The sequence below is a fragment of the Sebastes umbrosus genome, chromosome 12 (genome assembly GCF_015220745.1).
Source record: "Sebastes umbrosus isolate fSebUmb1 chromosome 12, fSebUmb1.pri, whole genome shotgun sequence".
NCBI lineage: Eukaryota > Metazoa > Chordata > Actinopteri > Perciformes > Sebastidae > Sebastes > Sebastes umbrosus.
The window spans coordinates 28,554,547-28,582,516 of NC_051280.1; the positions used below are offsets into that span (position 1 = coordinate 28,554,547).

The 27,970-nt window shown below is 42.4% G+C and overlaps 1 protein-coding gene across 1 annotated transcript in view; it reads left to right on the forward strand.

Moving 5' to 3' along the window:
• Positions 1–26,070, forward strand: part of zswim5 (zinc finger, SWIM-type containing 5) — a 71,917-nt gene extending 45,847 nt beyond the window's left edge. The window contains exons 2-16 of the mRNA XM_037787473.1: positions 5,651–5,838; positions 6,735–6,903; positions 9,418–9,566; positions 11,591–11,741; positions 12,847–13,023; positions 13,111–13,287; positions 14,622–14,768; positions 14,874–15,011; positions 17,690–17,841; positions 20,231–20,333; positions 20,437–20,572; positions 20,813–20,970; positions 21,087–21,250; positions 21,898–21,979; positions 22,668–26,070. Of these exons, the coding sequence (XP_037643401.1) occupies positions 5,651–5,838; positions 6,735–6,903; positions 9,418–9,566; positions 11,591–11,741; positions 12,847–13,023; positions 13,111–13,287; positions 14,622–14,768; positions 14,874–15,011; positions 17,690–17,841; positions 20,231–20,333; positions 20,437–20,572; positions 20,813–20,970; positions 21,087–21,250; positions 21,898–21,979; positions 22,668–23,530 (2,954 nt within the window). The 3' untranslated portion in view covers positions 23,531–26,070. The remainder of the gene's footprint in view (positions 1–5,650; positions 5,839–6,734; positions 6,904–9,417; positions 9,567–11,590; positions 11,742–12,846; positions 13,024–13,110; positions 13,288–14,621; positions 14,769–14,873; positions 15,012–17,689; positions 17,842–20,230; positions 20,334–20,436; positions 20,573–20,812; positions 20,971–21,086; positions 21,251–21,897; positions 21,980–22,667) is intronic.
• The last annotated feature ends 1,900 nt before the right edge of the window (positions 26,071–27,970 follow it).

Consider the following 27,970-nt stretch of genomic DNA (forward strand, 5'->3'; position numbering starts at 1 on the left):
TGTGTGTGTGTGTGTGTGTGTGTGTGTGTGTGCGTGCGTGCGTGCGTGCGTGCGTGCGTGCGTGCGTGCGTGCGTGCGTGCGTGCGTGCGTGCGTGCGTGCGTGCGTGTGTGTGTGTGCGCGCGTGCGTGCGTGTGTGAAGGAGAAAGATTAGAGATATCTGCTGTGAATATCACTGACTGGTTTGTGTCGCTTCATCGCTGTGGCATTAAGAACAAAAGCAGACAGGCTTTGAAAAGGTCATTTCTTCACTTTGTTTACATGCGTGTGTGCGTGCGCTCGCAGACTGTCTGATGCAGCATCTTTTTATCAAGTGTCATTGCATCCCCATCTGCTGAAGACACACTGTCTCCTTCAGCCTTTACACACACACACACACACACACACACACACACACATGAGCACTATGTGAGAGCGCCAGAAGAAAAGAGGTGGTACAGTTTTACACTGAGCCTTTGAGTATTGAATCACCGAGCTTTAGGACTAGATACAAGTTTGATGAAAGGGAGAAGGAAAATTATTTTTAACTGTGGAGTACCTCAAGGTTCTGTCCTAGGTCCCTTTCTTTTCGTATTAGGGCTGTCAAAGTTAGAGTTAATGCGATAATAATGCGCAACATGTGATTTTTAGGTTGTAGCGGGGTCAGTTTTAAAAGCTAGAGTGAAGATACTGGTATCATGAAACTAAAAAACCTAATGAATCCATTGGTACACTAAATTTTGGTGAGGAAAAACTGGCGTGGACATTTTCAAAGGGGTCCCTTGACCTCTGACCTCAGGATATGTGAATGAAAATGGGTTCTATGGGTACCCACGAGTCTCCCCTTTACAGACATGCCCACTTTATGATAATGACATGCAGTTTGGTGCAAGTCCTAGTCAAGTCAGCACACTGACACACTGACAGCTGTTGTTGCCTGTTGGGCTGCAGTTTGCCATGTTATGATTTGAGCATATTTTTTATGCTAAATGCAGTACCTGTGAGGGTTTCTGGACTATATTTGTCATTGTTTTGTGTTCTTAATTGATTTCCAATAATAAATAAATACATATAGTTACATAAAGAATGCATATTTGCCCACTCCCATGTTGATAAGAGTGTTCAATACTTGACAAATGATGCACACAGTGGTTGGTGTAATGTCCAGTATCTTGTTGGTTTTCAAATGATTTGCTAATACACATTCATCTTCTCAGTTTTAATACTGACTTGTTTGCTGTAGCTTTATATTTACCAGACAGTTATGAGAGTGGTTTCGAGTCAGAAAGTGGAAAAAATAGGGGTATGTGCCAAAATTTCAAACCATTCCTTTAACATTGAACGAATGAGCCAATCACAAGAGACTCAAAAGGCGTTGTTCTACGTAACCAGCCAGACATCAAGTCACACATGAGTTTTACGTAGTCTGTTAGGAATGGCCATGTTGTGTGGGAAAATACTTGACTTACGGATAATTAAACCCAGCTATGTTTCGGGTTTTATGTGTGAAACTGGTAAATAAAGATAGAGGGGAGGGGGGTTGCCAGACAGACGGACTGTGAACTGTGTCTGAGCCATTTTCGACTTGATTGAAAGTGAAAAGAGCAGTGGTGTCACCATCACATTCATGCATGTGGTCTGAGCAACAATAGGCTTTAACCTAACAGACACAGACGGGGGTGGGTGGGAGGGGGTCTGAAGCCAAGACAGAAAGAGAGAGAGAGAGAGCAGCACTCCCAGCAGTGGGAAAGTCTTTATACCTAATATCATCTGCCATCAAGATTCATCTGAGATGCCAGACCTATTTCTGGAGACAAGTGTAGCGATGACTGACGACTGACAAAAGACATTATTTAGACAGCTCCGAGGGAAGATAGCTCTCAAATGTTCCCCCGATGCTTTTAAGAAATGCACTCCCTCAATTTGTGCCTGATCCTTTTGCTCTCTGCTGTGATGATTTCAGCGCTGGAAGATCAAATTTGGACTCCCTTACACTAAGCTGTGGTTAGTGCAAATTGGCTCTACAGGTGTATCCATTATGAAGACGGGGGGAAGGAATGGAAAGCCTTTTTTTTACTGACATTTCTGATATTACCATGCGCTGCGAGACACAAAGATGGGTTTGACAGGCGGACTCAGTGGGAGGGAGAGACTTCAACAATTTTGGATGACTCTTTATGTCTATCACTGGCAGATGCATCAGCGTCTCTCTACATCCTTCCTGTCATAGTCAGATGCACCGTCACTGGACAGTTTGTGTTGATTAGTCATGTCCTTTTGGAAATTGATCGGTCGGTTTGATGTCTCCAAGGTGCTAAGTCGGTATGTTGATGTGTCAGCAGGTCTTTTGGTTGCTCAGTATGTCAATGAGTTGATGTGTTGGTTGGCATGAAGCCAGCTGGGCCACTTTGTAAGTATGTCGGTCAGTAGCTCACTTGGTGGTATCCATGTGGCTCTGATGGTTGCTGGGTCAGTTGGTGCGAGGGTCTGTCAGATTGTTTGGGCCACGTGCGAACCAAAAATAGCACCGCATTGCAAAAAACGCAGGGGGGTACTTTGGCACGGGCCAAACTAAAAAGTAAAAAAATGGTTTCTGTCATTTTAGGTAGTTCTTATCACATGTTATGTTCTGATGAGTTTGGTTTCAATTAGTTATTTGGACGCAAATATGTAAAAAAAAAAATCTGCCTTTTTTCCCGAAACAATGCTGTTTTTTTGGAGCTTTTGCCCCGCCAATAAAGGCATCAACCAATCGCATTGTGCGGAACAGGTTGAGTTGCACCTATATTTATGAAACAACAACACGGAGGCTCCGTAGTCCGAACCAAGAGGGCGTACTTTATTACTCCTTTCAACCTTGACAAAGGCAGCGCAGACCAGATCCATTCTTTTCGTTCTTACCTTTCACAATAAATGCCCTAGACATCTAATATTTCGCATTTTCGTGTTGTTTATTCTTCATGCCCTAGTGTGTAAAGGCCTTTACATGGATCATATTTTCTCCTATTCCTGAGGCAGCACACCCACACCAACATAGGTCCTTGTATTCTTTACAAGGCACTGCAATTTTTGGTCCCAACTCTATCTTAATTGTTGTGTCTGCAGGTCAGTGTTTTGGTACTTACATGTTGGCAGTCAGGTATGTTGAGATGTCGATCGGAACAGCGGGTGGGAACAGCGGGTGGGAACAGCGGGTGGGAACAGCGGTTATGATGCCAGTGGGAAGTGTTGAACCGACAAGTTTGGTCTTGGTTCAGATCGTACTTTGGCCGGCAATCAGTTGGCGCGTCGACTCCGTACATCAGTTCTTTTTCAACCCTTCACTTGGTTGTCAGTTTCCTCCCTTATTCTCCTGTTGCTCTTCATCTTCCTTGTCATAGTGGAAGCAGTTTGCGGTTGATAGGATCTCAGCGTGATGTGTGTGTGTGTGCTCACAACATTTGGTTTGGAAAAGCCTATTGTGGGATTTTGCCAGGGAGATGGCTTAACACTCGCTTATTAAGCTGCTCTACCATGCTGGCCCATACCCCAGAATTTAATTGTCTGTGTGTGTGTGTGTGTGTTGTCATTGGTGTTTGTTAGTTTGAGCTTTAGACATATACTTCTTTTTTCAGCCCATGCCAAGAATAGCCCATATCATTGCTTTCCAGTTAGCTTGCTCATCCTCCCTTTATGTCTCTCTCCTGTCTTTCTAGCTTGAAAGCAGCAGTGGGGTTGCTATGGTTTGGTGAGATACAGTAATCCAATGTGTACACACACACACACGCACACCTCACCTCATAAATAATTGACCTGTCACAGTGAGACGACAGGACAGACCAGATACACTCTCCCCTCCTCTATTCTCTGTTCTCCTCTCACATTTCGCCTCCTATCTCCTCCCTTTTATCCTCCGTTTCCTCACTTGCCCATTCTTTTACCCAGCCTATTTTTTTGTTCCACCTTTACCTTTCCATCTTTTCAGTTATTTTTTATTCTGGTCACATTATTTCTTTTAGTGCCTTGCCTTTACAGGATCCCTGCAGTTGATGGCATTGCAATGAAAGGGCTTCATTTGTTATTTATGCTTTCATTTATTTAGAATAAAATTTTGCAAGAAATAATTGAGTCAAACAGGACTGTGCTACCTTATTAATATGATAATCATGTATGATTAGAAACAAAGATAACTCCCAAATTTCTGGCTCTAGGCTTAATGGAGGGTGCCAGGTTATCAAATTTGTCAAATTTTGATGAGTTTAGCACAAACAGGATTATTGCTCCATGACTTTGTTTTTAATTGAGCTTGACTAAGTTATTAGATATCCAACATTTGATGTCAGTCAGACAGTTCTTTAAGGACACCAGACTGCTGCTGGCTCTTTACTGGACAAATATATTAAGTTGTGTGTCATCAGCATAGTAGTAGGGCTCTAGGATAGAGCCTTGAGGTACCCCACAGTCCAAGGCTGCCCCCTCTTCGTCGATTAGTCGACTAATCGGTCATTTTGGTCGTCTAAGATTTCTGTAGTCGATTAGTCTTTTTTTTTAAATACTTTTTCATGCTAAATGATTTATTTCCAAGAAACTTAAGAGCACATCTCTGGTAAACACAAGATTTAAAGTTGTGCTTTTGTGTGATTCTTTGTGGAGAAACTCAGTTTCACAGATCTGTCGATTAAATCAACTTATCGAGTGTTAGTCGAGTAAGAATTTCTTTGGTCGAGGACAACCCTACCACGTTTTTTTCTCCAATTCATCAAATTTGTATCTAGACCTAAAGCTTGATGTCGCCTGGTGTAGGACCTAATTTTTTACACCTTATAAAAAGGCCACAATCCTTTTCTGACTGCAAAGATGACGGCTGTTGGACTGCTGATGGCCAAAATGCATTAGAGGAAACAACGAGCCAGTAGTCAATGTTCAAAATCCATCCAGCCAATACAACATGCCAAATGGCTGCGTGTTAGGGCCAGCTAGAGCCAATGATGCCTGACGTACCACTAAAAGTACAAGCAATGGTTGCCCCCAGACGCTCAACAACAGCTGCCAACAGCCAGCGGTTAGCTTAGTGTGCGGGGGCCCTAAAGATTAACTATGCAAAGCAGAGTTCATCTCTACAGGCTACTGCCCTTGCTATCCTGGGGGCTGATTGTGTGCGTGGGCAGGAAACGATCACACCCTAGCAACCCCCCCTTTTCACTGCACACACACCAATGCACAGAGACATAAGGAGAGAGGTAGAGAGAGTATCAGATGGCACAGTGTCTCATTAAGATGTGTGTGTTTTGTACCAAAGGTTCATTCTGTATGTTTGTAGAGGCTCAGATTACCACAGATGCTCCTTCTCTGATGCTTCCTTTCTCCTTGGCAGTCGCACACAAAGATCCGGGTAGAAGCTAACACAAAGGAGACGGGAAACACTGTGATGATGTCGAACAACTTTGAAAACGATACAGTACAATGTGCAGATCATGGTGGCTGTGTCTCTACTGTTAGCTGTTGCAAATGTAGCTTTAAAAACAATGGATGTTTCCATTAATCTGGCAGTTACGTGTCGCAGTTATCATCAGGCGCCCATTAAAATGTCAGTCAGGATAGTTAAATGTGCATTTAACAGAACACTTGTTATTTGTCTGTCACAGTGAATGATGAAGCTCACTCCTCCTCCCTTCTTCCTTGTGTCTTTGCAGGGTTTCACCTCAGCGGCACAGTGACCGAACCCGTTACACCGTCGGAGCCGGAGGTCACCCACAAGGTCGCCATCAGCTTCGACCGATGCAAGATCACCTCCGTCACCTGTGGCTGCGGGAATAGAGACATTTTCTATTGCGCCCACGTTGTGGCGCTCTCTCTTTACCGCATTCGGAAGCCTGAACAGGTAATAACCACAACATATACGTATCTATATGATATGAAAAATCTCACAGATGTCATACACAAACTGCTGGAATCAGTGACACCGAAAAAGTCACAGAGCAGCTCACAATAGAGTGCTACAGGTATGAGTCTTAAAACCCGTAAATGAGTTAACATTTTAGCACTTCCGGTTCCCTTGTCTGGAAGTCCAGAGGTTGTAGTGGGCTCAGTTATAAAGCTAGATTGAAGATACTGGCATCATATGAAACTACAAAACCTAATGAATCCATTGGTACCAACCATGTCATACTAACTTATCCCAAAGGAGCTTAAATCACGCACCAAATGTATGCTAAATTTTGGTGAGGAAAAACTGTCATAGCTATTTTTAAAGGGGTCCCTTGACCTCTGACCTCAAGATATGTGAATAAAAATAATTCTATGGGTACCCACGAGTTTCCCCTTTACAGACATGGCCACTTTATGATAATCACATGCAGTTTTGGGACAAGTTATAGTCAAGTCAGCACACTGACACACTGACAGCTGTTGTTGCCTGTTGGGCTGCAGTTTGCCATGTTATGATTTGAGCATATTTTCTATGCTAAATGCAGTACCTGTGAGGGTTTCTGGACAATATCTGTCATTGTTTTGTGTTGTTAATTGATTTCAAATAATTAATATATACATACATTTGTATAAAGCAAGCATATTTGCACACTCCCATGTTGATAAGAGCATTAAATACTTGACAAACCTCCCTTTAAGGTACATTTTGACCAGATTCAATATTTCATTCATCGATTGACAGCCCAAATATTTATGTCTTTTCTGAAAAAGTCATAGGCCAATTCATAATAATAAAAAGTACAGTATGTAGTTGACATACACTTACATTTCTATGTGTGTCTGATACAGGTGAAGCTGCGGTTGCCCATCTCAGAGACGTTGTTCCAGATGAACAGAGATCAGCTGCAGAAGCTGGTCCAGTACCTGATCACGGCCCACCACACCGAGGTGCTGCCCACCGCTCAGAAACTGGCCGACGAGATCCTCTCCTCCAACTCTGAGATCAACCAGGTCCACGGTGAGAGGACGGCCCTTGTGGCAAACTTTCAGTTCATGTTTGATTTGAAGTGAAAATGCACACGATCGTGTGATTTTGAAAACAACTTTTCACGTCTCACTTATCCTCCGAATGCATCTAGAACGGATTTTTTAACGTCATAAATGCACGGCAGGCAATAGGAGAGCACGGCGCTTCTCTTAGAGGTGCTGTCCATCCCTCTGCAGTGGTATCTTCACAGCAACAGGCCAGACTTAAAAGCTTCCAGACTTAAAACATGCCGCATGCTAGCCCACAGGCTGTCATACGTCAGAACCCTGATTACTCCGGCAAAGCAGCAAGGCAGGCTTCAAATGGCTCGTTTGATTTCTTAGTTCTCTCTCTCCAGTGACTACCTCCTTCCAGTGGCAGGAGTGTGTTGAAGAAAGCAGGGGATAAAAAGAGGTGAATGATGAAATGGATGCAGGAGAAGGCAGAGAGAGAGAGATGTGTGGAAAGGAAAGGGACGGTGAGAGGAAGAGACAGGAGGACTCGGCACTCGGGGAGACGGAAAGGAGAGGAAAGATGAAAGGACCGGAGAATGTACCGAGATGAAAACAGAAGAGGAGAACCACAACAGACCTGCGTCGGGGAAACGACAAACTAGACACATCCTTTCACCAAACAAAACTCTTTTTCTGTTCCCCCATTTCATCCTCCTCCTCGCTAAATGTTGACATTCTCCAGCTCTCCTGTCCAGGAAGCCCCGCGCTGCGCTTCCTGTCTGTGTTTGACAAGGGGGATCATGGGGGTTGGAGTTCAGTCGATCCAGGAGCGAGGCTTTTCTTTGATGGAGGAATGTTGCTGTTTGCTGTTGCGTACTCCCAGCCAGATGGAAACACATCTCTGGGCTTTCCTCAGCTCGCTTCCTGCTAGATCAAAGCAGCTTCCCCCTTCTGAGCATATCTACATTTCCCCGTAGTATTACTCCGACACACACACACACACACACACACACACACACACACTCACTGCCGAACAGAAGAAAAATAAAGTTGGACTTATATTCCCTCAGTGTATGATTAGCATAAATCGAGCGGCTTTTCTCAAGTGTCGCGGAGGTGCACTGTAAGTTAAATGTAAAACAAATAGGTATGAGAGCAGTGTCAGTGTAACAACTCTGCAGAGATTTAGATTAAAGGGAACCTATTATGCTTTTGTGCTTTTTCCCTTTCCTTTAGTGTGGTATATAGTTTTTTTGTGCATGTTAAAGATCTGCAAAGATACAAAGCCCAAAGTCCACACCAAAGGGAGTTAATCTCCCCCACAGAAACACTGCTCCTGAACTGCCTGAAACGCCTCGCTTGAAGTCCCGACTTTTCTTCCGTAACGGGTTGATGTCACCAAGTAATACATTTGCATAATACCTGCCTTGCAGCTAGTTTGGCACACCATCAAACAAAGCTAGTTAGAGCGAAGCTGGAGCGGAGTCCTAAGAGTGTGGTTCGGTTGACCAATCACAACAGAGTGGGCCAGCTGACCAATCAGACCAGACAAGTGTGAACCTGAAAATTAGCATAATGGGTCCTCTTTAATTCAGAATGACTGTTTTTTGTTTTTAGGATTGGATTGCTAACAATCCAGTAGGGCTCTACCAAATGTCTTTTTCTTTTTTTTTTTTTTTTAAATATAAGTACAATAACAGTATATACATTCAAAAACTGCTCATGTCAGGGGTACATTTATAAAGTAAATAAATAAAATAAATAACAATAAAAAAATACACATCTGTATAAAAAAAAGTAATACAAATTCAAAATAAATTCTCATTGGGTTTTCGAATGAAGCTTTGAATGTCTTACGTCATATTTTTTGACGTCATCAACTTAAAAAAAAATACAAAATCTTCAAACGAAATCCTCAATTTGAATAAAGCGATTCATCGGATTAAATGAGTTAGTCTTTTTTTATTTATTAATTTAGCTTTCTTCAATGAATATAACTCGTCAGTGTGTGCCTCCCTAAACGCCAACAAATATGCATTGAAGCAGAATAATTTGTTCAATAAAAACATGATTAGTGTAGCCCGATCTTTATCTGTAACTGTTCAGAAGTACTGGGTTTAAACAAAATGAATGAACATGCAAAAAAAAATCGAATATTGATTTATTATTCAAAACGTTGAGTGAAGCTCCGAACTATTCGGTAAAGCCCTACTATCCATAAGTCCTGAGGACATCTTGAATGACATGTTAAGATGGAAATAAGGAATAAGTGTTTTTTGCGAGAGAGGCTGTCTGAAAGTAAACTCCGTCTGCTTATTTTTTTCCATGAGTGTGAATTGAGAACAGGAAGGAACGGAGTAAATACACAGACTTTACTCTGTTTACACCAGCTTTGATGTGGAGAGAAGGATGTTAATGTTAGATTAAAATTGTGCTTCTTGGTTCAGTTCTTCACGTGTTTGTGTGCGTTCTGTCTGCATGTGTTTCTTATCGTTGTAGCACTGCGTGTTCCCATATTTTAATGCGTGCATGTGTGTGTGTGTATTCCCAGGTGCTCCAGACCCGACTGCAGGCGCCAGCATTGACGATGACAACTGCTGGCATCTGGACGAGGATCAAGTCAGGGAGCAAGTCAAACAGTTTCTGTCCCAGGGAGGATACTACGGCTCTGGGAAGCAACTCAACTCCATGTTCGCTAAGGTACACATCCACACTTCCTGTTTCTGCTCAATTACGTGGCTGGGAATTATTTATTTATTGATTAATATGATCATAAGCGCCATCAAGAGACACTGATGAGTAAAATCAGTGCCTATTTGTCATCCCTACATAAATTCTTTGCTCGACAGCAGCAGCCAAACACACCAATTAGAAACTACATTGTGTTACTATTGTTTCTATGACAAGCATGAAAGTCCACTAGTGAAAACAAAGACGTTTAAGTATCAGGTAACACTTTATAATAACCATCATTTATAAATTGTCAATTTGTAGTTAATTAGAGATAGTTATTTTACTGTTAACAAACAATGAAAATGATAATTAATAATGTCACTTATTACATTATTTGTTATTTTATCATTTGTTTGTGTAATATGACGTTAGTTAATAAATTATTTATTGTATCATAGCTGATAAGAGACTATAACAATTACATTCTGATTACATTAGTAAATTATTTATTAACAGTTTATTGTTACATACATTATAATATTTGATATGCTATATAAAGTATTTGTTAGTGATTACCAAATGATTTGTAAACCTTTAATAAATTATTTGTAAAACATCTACAAACATTACATAGATAGATGGACCAGAAACCAATTATTAAGCATTGACAAAGTATTAACTATCTATCTAAATTGTATAGATGTTTATAGACGTTCATAGATGCTCTACAAAGTATTTATTAACCGTTTAACAAGGTGTTATAATCATCAGTTACAACTTTATAATCGCCATCCAAATAATGTTTACAAAGCAGTTATTAACCATTAACAAAGTGTTACAAATATGTTTTACAAACAATTTATTTAAGGTTTACAAATGATATCTTAATAATTAATAAATACTTATATGTATATAGTATATCAAATGTTATAATGTGTGCAACAATAAACTGTTAAAATAACATAAATGATAGCATTACGAATAATTAGTAAACATTATTAATTATCTTTTTGTTGTTTGTTAACAGTAAAATAACTATTAACTACCAATTTAATATTTATAATTAATGGTTATTATAAAGTGTTACCAAGAATCATTTAACTCAATATAATGTAATATCAATATATACATTTACCACGATGCAACTTAATGTCTATTGTCTTTCATTAGACCCTTACCAGCTTGATAAATTCAAACCCCACACCTCCAGTTCGTAACACAGGCTTTCTGTAAGATGAATAAATAAAAATAGATATGTCATATATCTATACATCATTAAGTCAGAATTTCTTCCCACTTCTTTCCTGCTTCACCACTTATTCTGCTCAGTCAGACCTTTAAATTGAAACACTCTGCCCTTTCCGTCCATTCAACGTCTCATCTCTGTGTAATAGTTTGGTTCCCCATTGAGAAAATGGCACAAAGAAACGGGGCACCCGCAGATTCTGAGAACTTAAGATTCCTTTAACTGTGTTATTGAAACTCACCATACTTGAACATGGTTGAATGCAGCTTTGAAAACCTTCAGAGTCAATGTAGAGGATTCATACATGCACTTTTCTTAATGCTCTTTGTCTGAGTAGAAACTAGCCGACTTAACACAATCCTATATCCACACACAGCACAGTTACTAGGCTACTGATATTTCAGAGCCGTGGTCGGGGCCATAGATTCTAACCTGCACACAAACCTCAGTCAGATAAAGGATCAATGAGTCAGGCAGACAAGGGGGATGGCGTCCCACCTTCAACGCGCCGATGCAGAACAACTATACTCAATGATACGAGAGTGGTATCATTCTTCTCATCTAACTCCCAGCAAGAAAGCAAATAAGAATATTTCCCAAAATTGTCACACTATTGCTTGAACAACAGTCCTAATCTCAATCTGTGTTTGATAAATATGCGGACCCGAAGCTGCACGCCTTCTTTTTGATGCTCCTGCACTTCCTGGTTGCATATTTGTGTGTTCACGTTTAACCTGGTGGAAGACGGTCAAAGTCTTGTGTATCACATACAGTGGCTAAGCCTGCTCTCTCCGGGTCTTTCCAGGTGAGGGAGATGCTACGGATGCGAGACTCCAACGGCGCCCGGATGCTGACGCTCATAACAGAACAGTTTATGGCAGACCCCCGGCTGTCGCTATGGAGACAGCAGGGCACGGGCATGACGGATAAGTGTCGGCAGCTCTGGGATGAGCTAGGTAAGAAATGTCCGACAGAAACACAATATCAAAGGGACTTAATATCTCCGCCAGGCGTATGCCTTTGGGGAGATCGCCGCCACGCTAACATGTACCATAAGGGAGTCAGGAGGGGGACGATTGAGCGAGATTCAGCTCTTCTGTGTTTGGGAAGGGAGAGGGAGACATACCTGGTGGATATCTGAACTCTACTGAGTGCACTTTTCTAGTTTGTTTATGTTTTTCAAGTTAGCAAATCAGCTCGCTAGTTGGTCCATCAGTCACTGCAGGTCAGACAGCCAGGCCGACAGAAGTGTCCAGCCTATCAGTTACTCAGACAAATCGACAGTCACCTTGTCGGGTAAACGTTCATCCAGTCAGTAAGCTATTAGGTCATCCAGTCAGCAGCTTCTCCTCCTCTCCTCTCTCCTCTCCTCTCCTCTCCTCTCGCTCCCCACACAGAGTGAATGATAAAGGCTGCCGATCAATACGGCTGCTCAGCTTCTCTGCAATCAATCTCAGCATTTAGGAGGTCAATGAGAACACTTCCTGGGTGAGCGAGGGAGATCATGACACAGACGCAGACAGAAATAACAGCCAGACGGTCGGGGTTTGCTGCCTGATCATTTTCCTCAGATGCAGACATCTGACAGTTGACCCCAGCTTGAGGTCTGTGTATGTAGAACAGGAGAGTTTAGTGCAGGAAGGTTAGTGGAGAAGGCCACCGAGCCGCCTGTTGGTGTTAACCATATTATTTATTTTGATTAGCCTTAGTTGTTAGCTGACCTCTTCGACAGTCATGACTGTGGACGTATGATTTTGTCAAACACTCAGAGGTGTTACCTAGATTTATGATGGCATGGTTGTGATCGTTTCCATTGCAGTTTTAGAAACAAAAAAGCAATACATTCTTCAGCTTTTCAGGCATAAAACATGCATCTTGTTGGAGCGACAATTTGTAGAATGGCAATATTTGTTTTCTTTTATAAAAAAAAGATTCATAAAGTTTCCAAGTTTGGAGGAAAAGAAAGCAGCGCCAACACTTTCCAGATCAATTCTCTTAAACTGTCCTCCAGAACCTCTGCGTCCTTTGTGTCCTCACCTCTGACCGTCATCCTTTCCCCAGGTGCATTGTGGGTGTGCGTGGTGCTGAACCCCCACTGCAAGAGCGAGGAGAAGAGCGGCTGGCTGAAGCAGCTGAAGAAATGGGGCGACATGGACGTCTGCCCGCTGGAGGATGGCAACTACGGCAGCGAGCTTCCAAACATCACCAACGCTCTGCCGCAGAGCAACCTGGGACAGGGTCAGCAACAACACACACCTACGTACTGTGTCATCACAATATAACACACACCAGAGTTAATCTAAACTTGAACGCTGTGTTTCTCAGACTCTCTGTCCAGGCCGAGGAGGTCGGTGTTCAGCCGGGCCATCGAGGCCTGCGACCTCCACTGGCAGGACAGCCACCTCCAGAGGATCATCAGCAGCGACCACTACATGTCTCCGTCCTACCAGAGGGAGGGGGAGAGCCTGCTGTTCAACCCACAGGGCCTGCCGCTCTGGCTAGGTGAGCGCACACACACTCACACACACACACACACACACACACACACACACACACACACACTCACTAGCTCCGTGAAGGCATAGTGGGATTATTTATCTATTTATTTATTTATTTATTTATTTATTCATTCATTTATTTATTTATTTATTTTATCAAGAGAGTAAGAGAAAGATGTTCCATTTTTCCACAACAAAAGATACAATACAATCAATACAAACAGCATCAGTCATCAATTCCCCCCCACACCCTCAAATCTCCATAATGGAAAATAAAAGAGAAAAAAATAATAGAATAAAATAGAATAAAAATCAAATAATTAATAATAATAAAAGTAAAAAAAAAAAATAGAAAGTAATTTAATTAATTCATTACAAAAAATATTATAATAATAAAAATAATCAGAAAAATGAAGTACAGGAGATAGACATACTAGCAGGATGATGCATGCAGTATATTATTCTCTCAGAAAATGTTGCCGTGTACTAAATCTTTCGGAGGTTTACTGTTTGAATAGTTATAGAACCGCACAGAAGCCATAGGTACCGGCCCCGGACCACCCGAGCCGAAATAGGCAGAGGACGCGACCTCCCCAATGCCCAACCCCACAGACACCCACAGGGACGACCTAGTGGGATTATTTTACTCCTCAGAAAGTCAGCTTCCATATTTGGACTAGTTATGTGTGAGAACACTTCAATGCCACAGACATTAAAGCAGTAACCCAATACTCATTTCCAGGAAAATTTATCGTATTTACGTATTGCATCATATTTAGTCAAATAATAAGTTTATTTAAGCTACAAACATGCACTGAGCAACACACACACACACACACACACACACACACACACTTTCTGTATTACAACAGTATAGGAAAACTTCATTTTCAGGATGAACGACAGTGTTTCTGTGGCACTTCCATATACACACAATCTCTAATTCCACCGAAAGCTGAACCAACACACACGCACTCACACACACACACACACACACACACACACAGACACAGTAATTCTGCTGATATTGAGGCCAGTATCTGCAGTAAGCAGCTTCCAGCTAAGATCTGTCAGATTCTGCAACTTAAGCCAGCTATCAGACGCACACTGGCGTTCTGCTGAGACTGCACTGTGTGTGTGTGTGTGTGTGTGTGTGTGTGTGCTTACTGACTACATCCTATGTCCCACAGTGTGTGTGTGTGTGTGTGTGTTTGGAAGAAAAATGCACGTCTGTGTAGAGCAAAGCGTTTTTTTGGATGTGTGTGTGTGTGTGTGTGTGTGTGCATGTTCATCTCATTCAGTTCAGTTTATCCTGACCCCGCCTTATCTCTCATACAGACCACGTCCCGACGGCATGCGCTCGCGTCGACGCCCTGCGCTCCCACGGTTACTCCAGGGAAGCGTTGCGGTTGGCCGTCGCCATCATCAACACACTCCGCCTGCAGCAGCAGAGACAGATGGACATCTACAAACACCAAAAGAAAGGTAAAACACACACACACATGTAGTGTTTTAATTGTGTTCTGGAGCGAGTGGGATATTATTTTGATTTAATTTGAATATTTGTCTTTCTCTCTCTTCCTCTCTCAGAGCTTCTCCAGCGGGGCGTGACGTCCACCACCAACCTGGAAGGCTGGGTGGGTCATCCCTTAGACCCGATCGGCTGTCTGTTCGTCACGCTGACCGAAACCTGCCGCGTGGACGACGACAACACCATGGACACCGGAGGTACGAAGACATGCTTCTGTTTCTCTTTTTTTAAGACTTCACTCTACTGGAATTATCATTAGAAATCATCACAACTCTGACAAAAACAGTGAGTTTCTGGGCAAAGTGAGGCACTCAGATATTAATGATTGATAATTCTGCAGTGGCACACTGAATATAGGAGAAACACACTGGGCATAGAAGGCATTCGGTGTCGTAGTTTCACTCTGTTCTGTTCCAGCTCAAGAATTGAGTCACTTAAATGTATACTGTGACTTTCAATTAATGCTTTTTTTACATTGAAATGATTGGCCTTTTGACATTGCTCTTTACCATGGTGACATGGTGAGCACAGCTGAGAATAGGCTCCACTTCCCATGTCGCCTCCATTATGAGCAGCCATTAGTAATGAGTGCTGGTCAGAGCTGCAGACAGGAAATACGAGGTAGAGGCAGCAGGATTGAAAGGATTCTTTAATGTTCACAGAAAGATATTGTTCATGCGTCAGATTACTTATTATGTTGTAGTAGTTGTAGCCACACTTACGCATATATACCAGCGGGTTACCTCCGGGGTCTGAAAAGTGAAGGAAGTGTCTTAAACTTGCATTGTTTCTAACAGCCAGCAGGGGGCGACTCCTCTGGTTGCAAAAAGAAGTCTGATTGTATAGAAGTCTATGAGAAAATGAGCCTACTTCTCACTTGATTTATTACCTCAGTAAACATTGTCAACATGAGTTTATGGTCTCAATCGCTAGTTTCAAGTCTTCTTCAATACAGCATGATGTTCATTTAGTAAATTATGGTTCCATTTAGAGTCAAATAGACCATAAAGCAGGGGATGCTTTAGGGCGTGGCTTCCTTTGTGATTGACAGGTCGTTACCACGGCGTTGTCCGGTCTGGGAGTTGTCCGTGTTTTCGTCTCACAACTTTAACCCCTTTCACAGTGTGTTCTCAGTTCATGAAAGTTAATTGGAACATTTTTGGTCGCCTAAAAATGTCAGCGTTTAGTTGTACTTAGCTCCAACCTCTCGTGTCACTTCTGGTTGCAAATAACCAAGATGGTGACCGCCAAAATGCCGAACTCGAGGCTTCAAAGCAGCAGTCCACAAACAAATGGGTGACGTCACGGTGACTACGTCCACTTCTTATATACAGTCTATGATATATATATGATGAAAATCATTCTCCCTCTGCGTGTCCTCTGCTGCACTTCCATTGGCGTGGTTCTAAGGTAACCTACTTACTGTCCACTAAACCCACATAGTACCAACCACAAACCTCCTTTCACACAATACACGGGTCAGAGAGTTTATTGGCCAAACACAAGGTATAATTCCTCGCCCACTTCACCAGCTGATGCTGTGTAATCCTGAGGCGGAGGTGATCGGGCACACCAGCAGTGACTCATTAGCCAACAGACTCAATGTTCTTATATCAGGACCGGGGCTGCTATTGTGCTGCAGACAGCCATAAACTAGCAGAGCATGAATGGATCGTTGCTGGAACACCCTGCTCATTTAAACCACACTCCTGTTTGTGTGTGTGTGTGTGTGTGTGTGTGTGTGTGTGTGTGTGTGTGTGTGTGTGTGTGTGTGTGTGTGTGTGTGTGTGTGGTATGTATAGAATCCATCACCATTTGCATTTCTAACCCTGCCATGGGCCTTTTTTTTCCACCAGTGGCCATTGCAACAGAGCAGAATAGGGGTTGGGTTTTCCCATTGTTACCAGCCTACAGGGAACTATTGTCAATCCAAACAATGCTGACCACTGGCACACTCACTGGTGCGAGTGTGTGTTGGCTTGGCGATAGAGTGAATTATTGTTCTTTGTTGTTTTGGGAATTTGAGAAGAGTGGTATGACTATTTTGCGCTTGTGTGTGTGTAGAGCCTGGTCACCATGCTTTATTTCCCTCTGGAAGACAGCTGGGAACATCTGTTAAAAGGGGGGCACGCCCAGAATTTGTGTCAACCAATCAAAATGCAGGTTTTTCTCTCTGATCTTTTCGAATCGACCAATCAATCAACCGCCCATGGATGGAGCAAAAACAACCAAAAATGAGTTAGCACTGGGGTTAAGCCTGGAAAATCAGTTTCCACTTTTCCCACACACACACACACACACATACACACACACACACACGTATCCGTGGAATAAACGGGATTGAGGGGATCTATTGCTCAGAGGGGATTTAAGCAGAATGATGGCGTGGGGGGAGCCGGAGAGAACAAATGGGCACCAATCAACAGCTGAGACTCTCGTGGCATCTGTTCTCACTTATAGCTGTCGAGCATCGGTGTAGGGTTAGCGGCCATTTTAAGATTAGTGATCCCAGCCTGCCATGGATGCTGTATTTATATAATGTTACACAAGCTTTATAGCTGTATATACACGGGTCATACCAAGTTTAATTGTCTCATAGAATTTAAGCTTTGTCAGACATACTTCAGTATTCACTGAGGGATAGGTCTAGTCTGTTAATAATACAATAATACACACTTGTACTCTGTAACCATTTATCTGACCCTGAAGCAATCCACTGTAAGAAATAGAGGGAAAAAACTCACAGTCCACACAATGATAGCTGATCACCGACAAAAACAAATTTGTATTCATTATTACTAGACTTTTGTTCCTGTTCAGATTTAAACACATCTTTTCTTGATTCACTAAATAGTTTTCTTTCTCTCCCTCTCAGAAGGTGACCCCCGGCCGCCGGTCTACCACCACGTCCCAGTGTGGGGCAGTCCTGATGGAGGGGAGTCCTACCTGACTTTAGCCTTAGAGGTGGCTCTGATGGGTATGGGCCAGCAGAGGATAATGCCAGAGGGCCTATACGCTCAGGATAAGGTATGAAAAACACACTGTCACATGACGCATTTGTGGTAATAATTAGGGCTGTCAAAGGCTAATTTCTTTAACGCATTAACACAGTCTTTCGGCGGTTGTAGTGGGCTGAGTTTTAAAGCTAGAGTGAAGTTACTGTCAACATATGAAACTATAAAATCTAAGGAATCCATTGGTACCAACCATGTCATACTAGCTTATCGGGAAGGATGCTAAATAACGCTCCAAACGTCTCCAATTTAAAGCAATGATAATCACATGCAGTTTGGGGCAAGTCATAGTCAAGTCAGCACACTGACACACTGACAACTGTTGTTGCCTGTTGGGCTGCAGTTTGCCATGTTGTGATTTGAGCATATTCTTTATGCTAAATGCAGTACCTGTGAGGGTTTCTGGACAATATTTGTCATTGTTTTGTGTTGTTAATTGATTTCCAATAATAAATATACACATACATTTGCATAAAGCAGCATATTTGTCCACTCCCATGTTGATAAGAGTATTAAATACTTGACAAATCTCCCTTTTAAGGTACATTTTGAACAGATAAGAAATGTGCGATTAATCGCGATTAACTATTTTAGTCGATTGACAGCCACATAATACAATAAACTGATTTACCAGCCTTAATGCCAGGCTGCTTGCAGCGGGTAACTTAACTGCATTTGTGGTTTTGTTGCTTATTAAAACAAGCGGTGTGAATCTGCCTGGTGCAGACAATGTCGCCATGATAGAAAATCACTATAATTAAACGTCTGTGTGAAGTAATTGCCATGCAAAAAAAAAGAGAGAAAAGGTCACAGCATTTTGTTTCCTGAAAAACGAGCAGACACTCACCGCACTTAAGTTCACTTTGAATTAGAATAAATCCAAGGAACACTTCTTTATGTGAATGGTAATCTGCTTTAGAGTGCTCAACATGGCTGCCACCGACCTTTCTTAATGTCACAGGAATCAGCACCAATATTAATGTTTTAGGCAAGGCAAGTTTATTTGTGTGACACCTTTCAACAACAAGGCAATTCAAAGCGCTTTACATAAGACATAAAGGCATTAAGAAAAGAGATGTTAGTATAAGAAGACACATAGGAGGTCAAAGGAGTTCGAGTTTTAAAGGAACACTGTGCAACATTTCTGGGGATCTATTAGCAGAAATCTAATATAATATTCATAGCTATGTTTTCTTTAGTGTATAATCACCTGAAAATAAGAATCGTGTTTTTGTTAGCGTAGAATGAACCCTTTATATCTACATAGGGAGCGGGTCCTCTTCACAGAGTCCGCCATGTTTCTACAGTAGCCCAGAACGGATAAACCAAACACTGGATCTAGTGAGAGCCTTTCACATTTTTACATTACCTGAAGGCCACCGTAGTTCTCCGACATGCATAAGTCCCTCGCGTTACCTGCAGAATGTAAAACCGTGGTACCGCCATCTGACTTCTGTTGCTCCGACAGTAGTGGTATTATGGTAAGGATGGCCTCTGAGCGAGGTGAACGGCGTTACCACGGTTTTGCACTCGGCGTTACCGCAGTCTTGGAGTGGAGGGGTACTCAGTTGGTTGCAATCTGCAAGATGTCAACACATCCTACACACTATCCCTTTAAGTAAGAATTGCATTTTAAACCGATCAAATTTCCAAGGGGCCTCTTAAAGGAACAGTGGAGGATTAGGCAACATTTAGCAGTGAGGTTGCAGATTGCAACCAACTGAAACTTCTCCCGTGTGCCAAGCGTGTAGGAGAACTACGGTGGCCGACGCAAAAACGCAAATGTCCCCATCTAGAGCCAGTGTTTGGTTTGTCTGTTCTGGGCTACTGTAGAAACATGGCGGCCGGCTCCATGAAGAGGACCCGCTCCCTATGTAGATATAAACGGCTCATTCTAAGCTAACGAAAACATTCCTATTTTCAGGTGATTATACACTAAAGAAAACATACTTATTAATGTTATATTCCATTTCTGCCCTTAAATGCTGCACACTGTTCCTTTTAAAGGTGAAATAAAATCAGTCTCTGTCATGTGTACTGGGACGGTAGATACACACAGATTGCCAGAGTGTGAGGTATTAAAGCACCCTGCTGGTCCTTTAATACCTCAAACTCAAAATCCCTTCTTAAAAAAGATATTTAAATTTCAAAGTGCTTCAAAGTTATTTTTCTCTCACTGAGCAGTTATAAATCATGGGTCTGAACTGTATATCCTTCAACGAATTCTAACATGATATCATTGACACTATTGATATAAAATTATGAAATTATCTAACAATTATTTTATTATTATTATTTATATTATTATTTTTTAGCATTTTTCAAATTTTTCATTGACACTAAACTGAACATTTACTGTATGATCCCGGTGAATAAAATGTGCATTGTGAATTATGTTCCAGGTGTGTCGTAACGAAGAGCAGATCGTTTTAAAACTCCAAGAACTGGAGCTGGATGACCTCCTGGTTCAGACTCTTCGGAAACAGGCCATACAGCTACTAGAAGGTACAACAACAACAACATCTGTTTACACGATGACCTCCTCTGTCTTTCACATTGCTGAGAGGAAAAATAAACACAACATCATTTTGTCTTTCTCTCGGTCCAGCTGGTCCGTTCAGCGGTCTCGGTGAGGTCATCCACAGGGAGAGCGTTCCCATGCATACCTTCGCCAAGTACCTCTTCTCTGCCCTGCTGCCGCACGACGCAGACCTGGCGTATAAGGTGGCTCTCCGCGCCATGAGGTCAGTTTCCACTGAACACTAATGTCTAAAATGTACTGGTGATTTTTGTCATGATAGTATTTTTACTTATTGTATGTCCTTTGGGATTGTTTTTTTATATAAGCCATTACAGGTTTCTACCACACTCTCACACTTATTTTACATTCCTTTCATGTGAATTGTATTTTACTGTCTTTTTATATGTGTGAAACAAATAAACATAAACAAACATGGTGAAAAATATATATATGTTTCCGTCAGACTGCCGGTGCTGGAGTCCTCAGCAGGCTCCGGAGACGTGGGCCACCCTCATCATGGCATCTCCATAGTTCCGAGCAGATACCCGCGCTGGTTCACACTGGGACACCTGGAGTCCCAGCAGTGTGAGCTGGCCTCCACCATGCTCACTGCTGCTAAAGGTACCGCTAACACATCCACGCACCCACAGCTGGAGTCATAGCAGAGAAACGTCCACTTTCAGATGTTTCTCTAACAGTACATGCTTGTTAATATTTATATATTTTTTGGCCTGCAGGTGACATGTTGAGGTTGCGGACGGTGCTGGAGGCCATCCAGAAAAACATCCACTCCTCTTCCTTAATCTTCAAGCTGGCCCAGGACGCCTTTAAGATAGCCACACCCGCGGACAACCCGCCTGATATAACCCTGCTCAACGTGGCACTGGAGCTAGGACTGCAGGTATGTGTATGAGAGAGAGAGAGAGAGAGAGAGAGCGAGCAAGTATGAAGGCGAGTCAGCAAGTTTCATAAATCATTTCACCGCAAACAAAAATCGGAGCACTGGTCACCAGTCAAAACATGCAACAGTTTCCTCGAACTTGTAATTTGTGCAGGCCTCCAAAGCCTCGCTACAAATTAACAGAGAAAACATCACACGGCGTTTTGCCGTCGCTGATGAGAAGAAACCACATAATTAAGCCTTTTGGGTTCCACAGTAAACACGAAAAAAAAAAAACCTCTTCAGATCATCAAGGCAGCGGTGTCGCTGTGGCTTCAGCCGCCTCTTCCTCATCCTATTCACAGTATCGGCTGAATTCCTGTCAGCAAAACTGCTAATAAAACGCTCAAAACGGAAGGGTCACAATTAGCGATCTGTGTAATTATGAACACATTATTGGATACATCTGTCAGTATGCGGTGTTGTGGTAACTGTTCAATTATGAAAATCACACATTTCACTTTGTTTGCTAAAGATATGTTTTGTCAATATTCTGTCAAAAACTGACTGACATGAAGAAAATACTGGATGTAACATGTGTTGTTGTTCCCATTGTACCAAGTAGCAGCATCAGAAAACATCATGTTGTGCATGTGTCTGCTTCGCAGGTGATGAGGATGACTCTGTCCACACTGAACTGGAGAAGGAGAGAGATGGTTCGCTGGCTGGTAACCTGCGCCACAGAAGTCGGTATGTGATGCCTTTTCACACAGTCACCAGTAAAACAGGATTCATGGTCTAATTATGCCGTCCACATTGTGTTGAAGCAGCGGTAGGTAGAATTGGAGCAAATATAAACAGTCACTATATCCTGACAGTAGTGTATGAGACAGGTAATCTGAAAAAAAATCATGTGCCTCTGTGTCCTCCGGTGCTCCTAACAGCATCTGCAAGATTTCACCGACCGGAGGAAAACAACCAATCAGATCCGAGCTGGAGCCTTGCCGTCTGAGCAGCTGTCAATCACTTGCGAACTCCGATCAAACGGTCAAACTAGGCAGCGCTGATCAAATATGAATCAATATTCTGTTACTGTAATGCCTATTTCTCGCCTCAAATGTCTTCAGAGACATCTTGTAGTGTACTGTTTAGCTGTAAAATGAGAAAGTTTGTGACCTGGCTGCCATGTTGAGATCAGTTGAGGAAATACCAAGCACCGCCCACCAGCTCTCTATGCTTTGTAACGTTACTAGAGAAGTTAGCCCGGTCGCAAAGGCAACAGAATACATAAAACCATCCAACCATGACCATCCTGCTATGTTGATTTGAATGGGAATGTCTGTTCTACTCTTATTCTATTTCTATAATCATACCAGTATTCATGTGATTTTCATTCTGACCACAACAAATGTTAAATCTGGTCTTTCTCCCTCCTCAGGTCTGCGGGCGTTGGTGAGCATCTTACAGAGCTGGTACACTCTCTTCACACCGACGGAGGCCACCAGCATCGTGGCGGCCACTGTCATGTCCCACAACACCATCCTGCGCCTCAGCCTCGACTACCCCCAGCGCGAGGAGCTGGCCAGCTGCGCCCGGACCCTGGCCCTGCAGTGCGCCATGAAGGACCCCCAGAACTGCGCCCTGTCGGCTCTGACGCTCTGCGAGAAGGACCACATCGCCTTCGAGACGGCTTACCAGATCGTGATCGACGCGGCGTCCACGGGCATGACTTACTCGCAGCTGTTTACCATCGCGAGGTACATGGAGCACAGAGGATATCCCCTGCGGTCCTTCAAGTTGGCCTCCCTCGCCATGACCCACCTTAACCTGGCGTACAACCAGGACACGCACCCGGCCATTAATGACGTGCTCTGGGCCTGCGCGCTCAGCCACTCCCTGGGTAAAAATGAGCTCGCGGCCATTATCCCCCTGGTGGTGAAGAGTGTGCACTGCGCCACGGTGCTGTCTGACATCCTGCGGCGGTGCACCACGACGGCGCCGGGTCTCGCCGGCATTCCTGGGAGACGGAACTCTGGGAAGCTGATGTCAACGGACAAGGCGCCGTTGCGGCAGCTCCTCGACGCCACGATCTCGGCGTACATCAACACCACGCACTCTCGACTGACGCACATCAGTCCGCGGCACTACGGAGAGTTCATAGAGTTCCTGAGCAAAGCACAGGTGACTTTCCTGCTGGCACAGGACGGACACATTCAGTTCGCCCAGTTCATAGACAACCTGAAACAGATCTACAAGGGCAAGAAGAAACTGATGATGTTGGTCAGGGAGCGCTTCGGCTGACCTCACAGGGACCCTCTTCTTGGGAAGTAGTTCGACTTATTTGTTTCTATTTAAGGTTTTTTGGATTCCTCGTATTTTTACTTCTTATGTTGAGCCATTTGTTGACTAAGTCTTAAGTTTTTGTCCTGTTTTGTTGTTTTGTTTCTTGAATGTGAACCAGGAAGTGTTCGCAATACATTGCTCTACTTCATTGAGACTGCATAAAGGGGGGAAACGGCTTGAAATGTCAAAGAAACAACAAAAACAAAGCATTTTCCCCCTCCAACTAAGTACGTCAAAAGATTGTGATGAAAAACAAAACAAAAGGTTGTTTTTTTTCGGTGGCACATGACGATTTTAAAAACCAAAAGATTGTGTTGGAAGGGGTACTTACTTTGAGCCAGAAGACGCTTTCAGCTGGGGTTTAAAAGAAGAAGAGGAAGTGGTTTTCAGAGTGGAAGGAACATGTCATTCCAAAAGAAAGAATAAAAAACCCCACTGAGGTCAAAAACACACACATAGTGTTACTGTCATACCTCGACTGTATTATTTGTCAGCTTTAACTTCTCTATCAGAAATAGCCTCTTGTTTCATTCAGGGCATCGTAGAGTAGAGAGGGCAGAATACAGAACTACACATGTAGGCTCTCTGTAGAAGACGTCAGTACCAACAGGTTTATAAACTTGACTAAAACCACTCTAGACAAGCTCCGACCCTCTTCACCTGCTGGTCGGTGCTTCTCCTTCCAGAACATCTTCAGGAGGAAGAATCATGTTGCTTCACAGAGTGCATGTTTTCAAACCCAGAAGCCTGAGAGTGACATTATTCTAGCTAAGGTAGAGTAGTCGAGGCTCCACGTGCACATAATATATACAGTATATCTCGTATGTCCTCCTATAAGCTTGTTAACAGTGACAATACACAACTGTGATGAACGGTGGGGGTCACAGTATTCCCATCTTTAGAGCTACCACTGCACTGCTGTACAGCTATTTGTGGCCAAAACCTTTGAAATCAATAAGACTCCAGTGGTCGCCTTTCACTCGCTAGATCAAGATTTAGTCAATAAGCAATATAAGTCAAGTCTGCGCTTCATTTTTGTTATCACCTGGCGGCGTTAATTTCACCTTCTTGTATTTTGTTAGGAAGCTTCGGAACATATTGGGACCCGGGTTGATTTCAGTGACTGTTAGTTGTTAACTCTGCCTGTAGCTAAAGTCCCTTTTCCATCTCAAGAACATTGCCGGAACTTTTTGGAAATCTGGTTCCAATGTTGGTTCTTTTTGGTCATAGTTCCTGCCCCTAAATATTGGTAAAAAAGTACCAATATTCTTGGGCTCTTGGGTTGACCTGTGCAGTACTTACCATTGTTGGTTGATCAAATAAGCACTATTTAAATATGACAGCCAGAATTATGCAAAATTACTGTAGCAGCAAGAGGTAATAAGTACTAAACAATTAGATAATATTGGACTGAATATTGGCTTGTATACAGAGAATCGAAAAGCCTACCAAAATATATTTTTTTATAAATTTAAAGTAGAACTAGGCTGATACCACTGATACAACTGCACTAATATTGTTATGTGAACAATAGATCAATTCATCATCTGTAATGTGAAAAGATCGCTTGTATTAACAAACCCAACTCTGCCGTTCCCCTCAGCTCTACGAAGCTTTTTAGCATCATTTAGCTAATTGTAAATAGCAAATTTACCGTTTGGTTAAGTCTTACTATGCTCATAATCTCCGTTTCCACCACAGCAGGTAGCTGTTTGCAAGAAGCTAACGCCGGCTGCCTCGCACCAAACCATATACAAAGTTTGCAGCTAGCTGGTGGGCATAATGGTGTAGCATTTAGCTGCTAAAGAGTTGGTGGAGACCAAAACGGAGCTAAAAAGGGAGTGAATATTGGACTTACATTTGCTAGGTTGCCAGAAACACGACTCGAATGTTGCTCCATCTCTGCTAAGTGTGTAAATTAGCAGCTGTTTGCTAATACGTTATCCATAGCAACTTTGTAAGGTGATAATATGTCAATATTGTGTACTTAGCTTGTTCCACTGCCCCCCAAAAAAATAGTTTACGGTTGTTTAAGTATTGATTTGATAAACTAAAAGAAAAAAGGCTAATGTAAAAAATGCAAAAAAAAAAAAAAACTGCACTGTAATTGCAGTAATCGCACTAATCCCCATCATGGATAAAACAAAAATGTACATGCTTAACTTAGTCGATCTTGAATTTTAAAGTTCCTTTGTCTTGTGATGGAAAAGAGTCTATAGTTACTAAAGCCACTTATCTGTGAATGCTACTGGACTGTGAAGACGAGTGGCCTCGTCTTTCTCAAAGGGTTATAGATACGCAGTGCAAACACAGCAAATACTGTATGTTTTATGACTTTATGACTTAATCGTGCATATTTGAGACCCCATGCCTCGGCACAGGAAGTTATTTTTCTTCTGTATGAGGGATGTCCACGCTCCCTTTCCGTACCCAGTGGCAAAGTGTTGTTGTTAATGGCAGTATACAGTACAGCAAGAGCTTGAATCTTTCACCGGTCTGACTAAACGTCATCGTACAAGCACTTCACACAAATACCTCTTCAGTACGTTCCTGCCTGCTTCAGCATTTATTTATTGATTGTTTAGTAACTTTGTATGTCTGAGTAGGAATCGCAGACACGCAGCGAGTTAGTCGGCCCGTCGATGGCAGGAGAATAAAAGAAAAAAGGGTTTTTGAATGGAGGAAACATTTTCTTGTCTGCTTTTTACATTCCATGAGAGCTACCTTTCACCCACTCCCCGGGTAGTCAGTCACAACTCTGGGCCTTTTTCGATCGGAGGAAACGCAGATAGAAGAATAAAAAAGAAAAGAGGAAAACTGAGCAAAAGAAAGAAAAGAGAGGCTAAACTCAGTTCTCAGGGACATCACTTAAAGAAACAAAACAAAAAGTAGTAGCATTAAGCATTTAAGATATTGTAAATATTAAAGTGTCAATTCAGAAAATTGTAAAGTTATAATTATTTATGATAAGTATGTTATGTGTTTGTTTTTACTTTATTTTTATGTGTTTCATTTCTTTGGCGGGGGTGTACTTGAACTGTTTTGGACGGGGGAATTTGACGGCGTTTTTTTTTTGTAAGAGCAAAGACTTCAAGGCATTTCTCAGGTGCTCCTGTGTACATTTCTTTCAGTTTTGTTTTTGCTATAATAACTATTATTATTTGTATTTTTGTTCTTATTTGCAAAGACAAAAAAAAAAAGTCTGTTTTCCAAAAGGAAGCATGTTATACGGAGTTGAGGAGAATGAGGAAGGCATTCATTTGTAAACAGATACTAAACCTGACTATGCAGAACCACTTCGGTGGTCTTGTCGCCTCTTAAAGACGCCCCCTAAAAACTTAAAAGTGTGGAAGAAGAGACTTGGTGGACTGAACCACTATTAAAGAGGGAGGGGGGGACGGACAAAGACAAGACGCAGCATGCTTGTATTTGGACAATGCGCAGTAGCCGGCCTGCACACGCTGCAACATTTAGAGGAGGAAAAAAAAATGATGGAAAATGCCTTTGTGACCGATCAATGTACAAAGTTTATTTTTGCTTTACTTCTTTGTTGTTGTTGTTTTTTAATTTAATCAGGACTCAAGCCTTTAGTGTCTTCTCAGAGGTGTCGTGTGGCGGCGGCGCCGCAGTGAGACAGAACAATACGCAAATGTCAGGAGAGTCAGAAAACGGCAACTGTGTGAACAAAGGAGGCGGCCTGTGGATGACCTTGTGTTCATTCCTCGTTGTTACTTTTACTATTTCTCCCTTCAGAGTTCACCTCTTCTATCTCGTTACCATACTTTTATTCTTTTTAATCTAATCTTCAGTTGTTCATCGCCTCACCCCCCTCTCTCTCACACGGGGAGGAGCAATGCATCGATGCGATGCAGCCACTTCCTCTGTTGTGCACTCGAAACAAAGAGTGTATATTGCTAAGAAGTGAAAGTCAGTTGTTAGTTCCATTGCAACATCGGCGCCCAGCAGCAAAACTACACTTCCGCCGTTTTGGACTGAAAGCAACTACCGGACGCCAGTAAAACGTCCGCCTAAAAAGTGCAGTACAAAAGTAAAACAAAATGATTTCTCTTCTATTGTCATATTCTACCAAAATGTTCTGTGTTTAACCATAAAATATTATAAATATAATAAGCGTTTTCAGTCCAAAATGGCAGCAGCGGCTGTTGTCAAAAAAACACAGGAGTTTCACCTCTTTGCTTCTATACTCTTTGCTCGAGACATCGCTGCAGCAGCCTTGTATCTGCACAAGGTTTGACAAAAAACTAGTGTTTCTGCAAGGTTTCTACATAATGAGGATAAAACTTTTTTTTTCTTTGCTACTACGTTAGCATGATAAGGCTGTTTTCCTAAATCGTAAATGAAAGAGTGACATTACACTTTCTTAACTTGGAAGCTCCA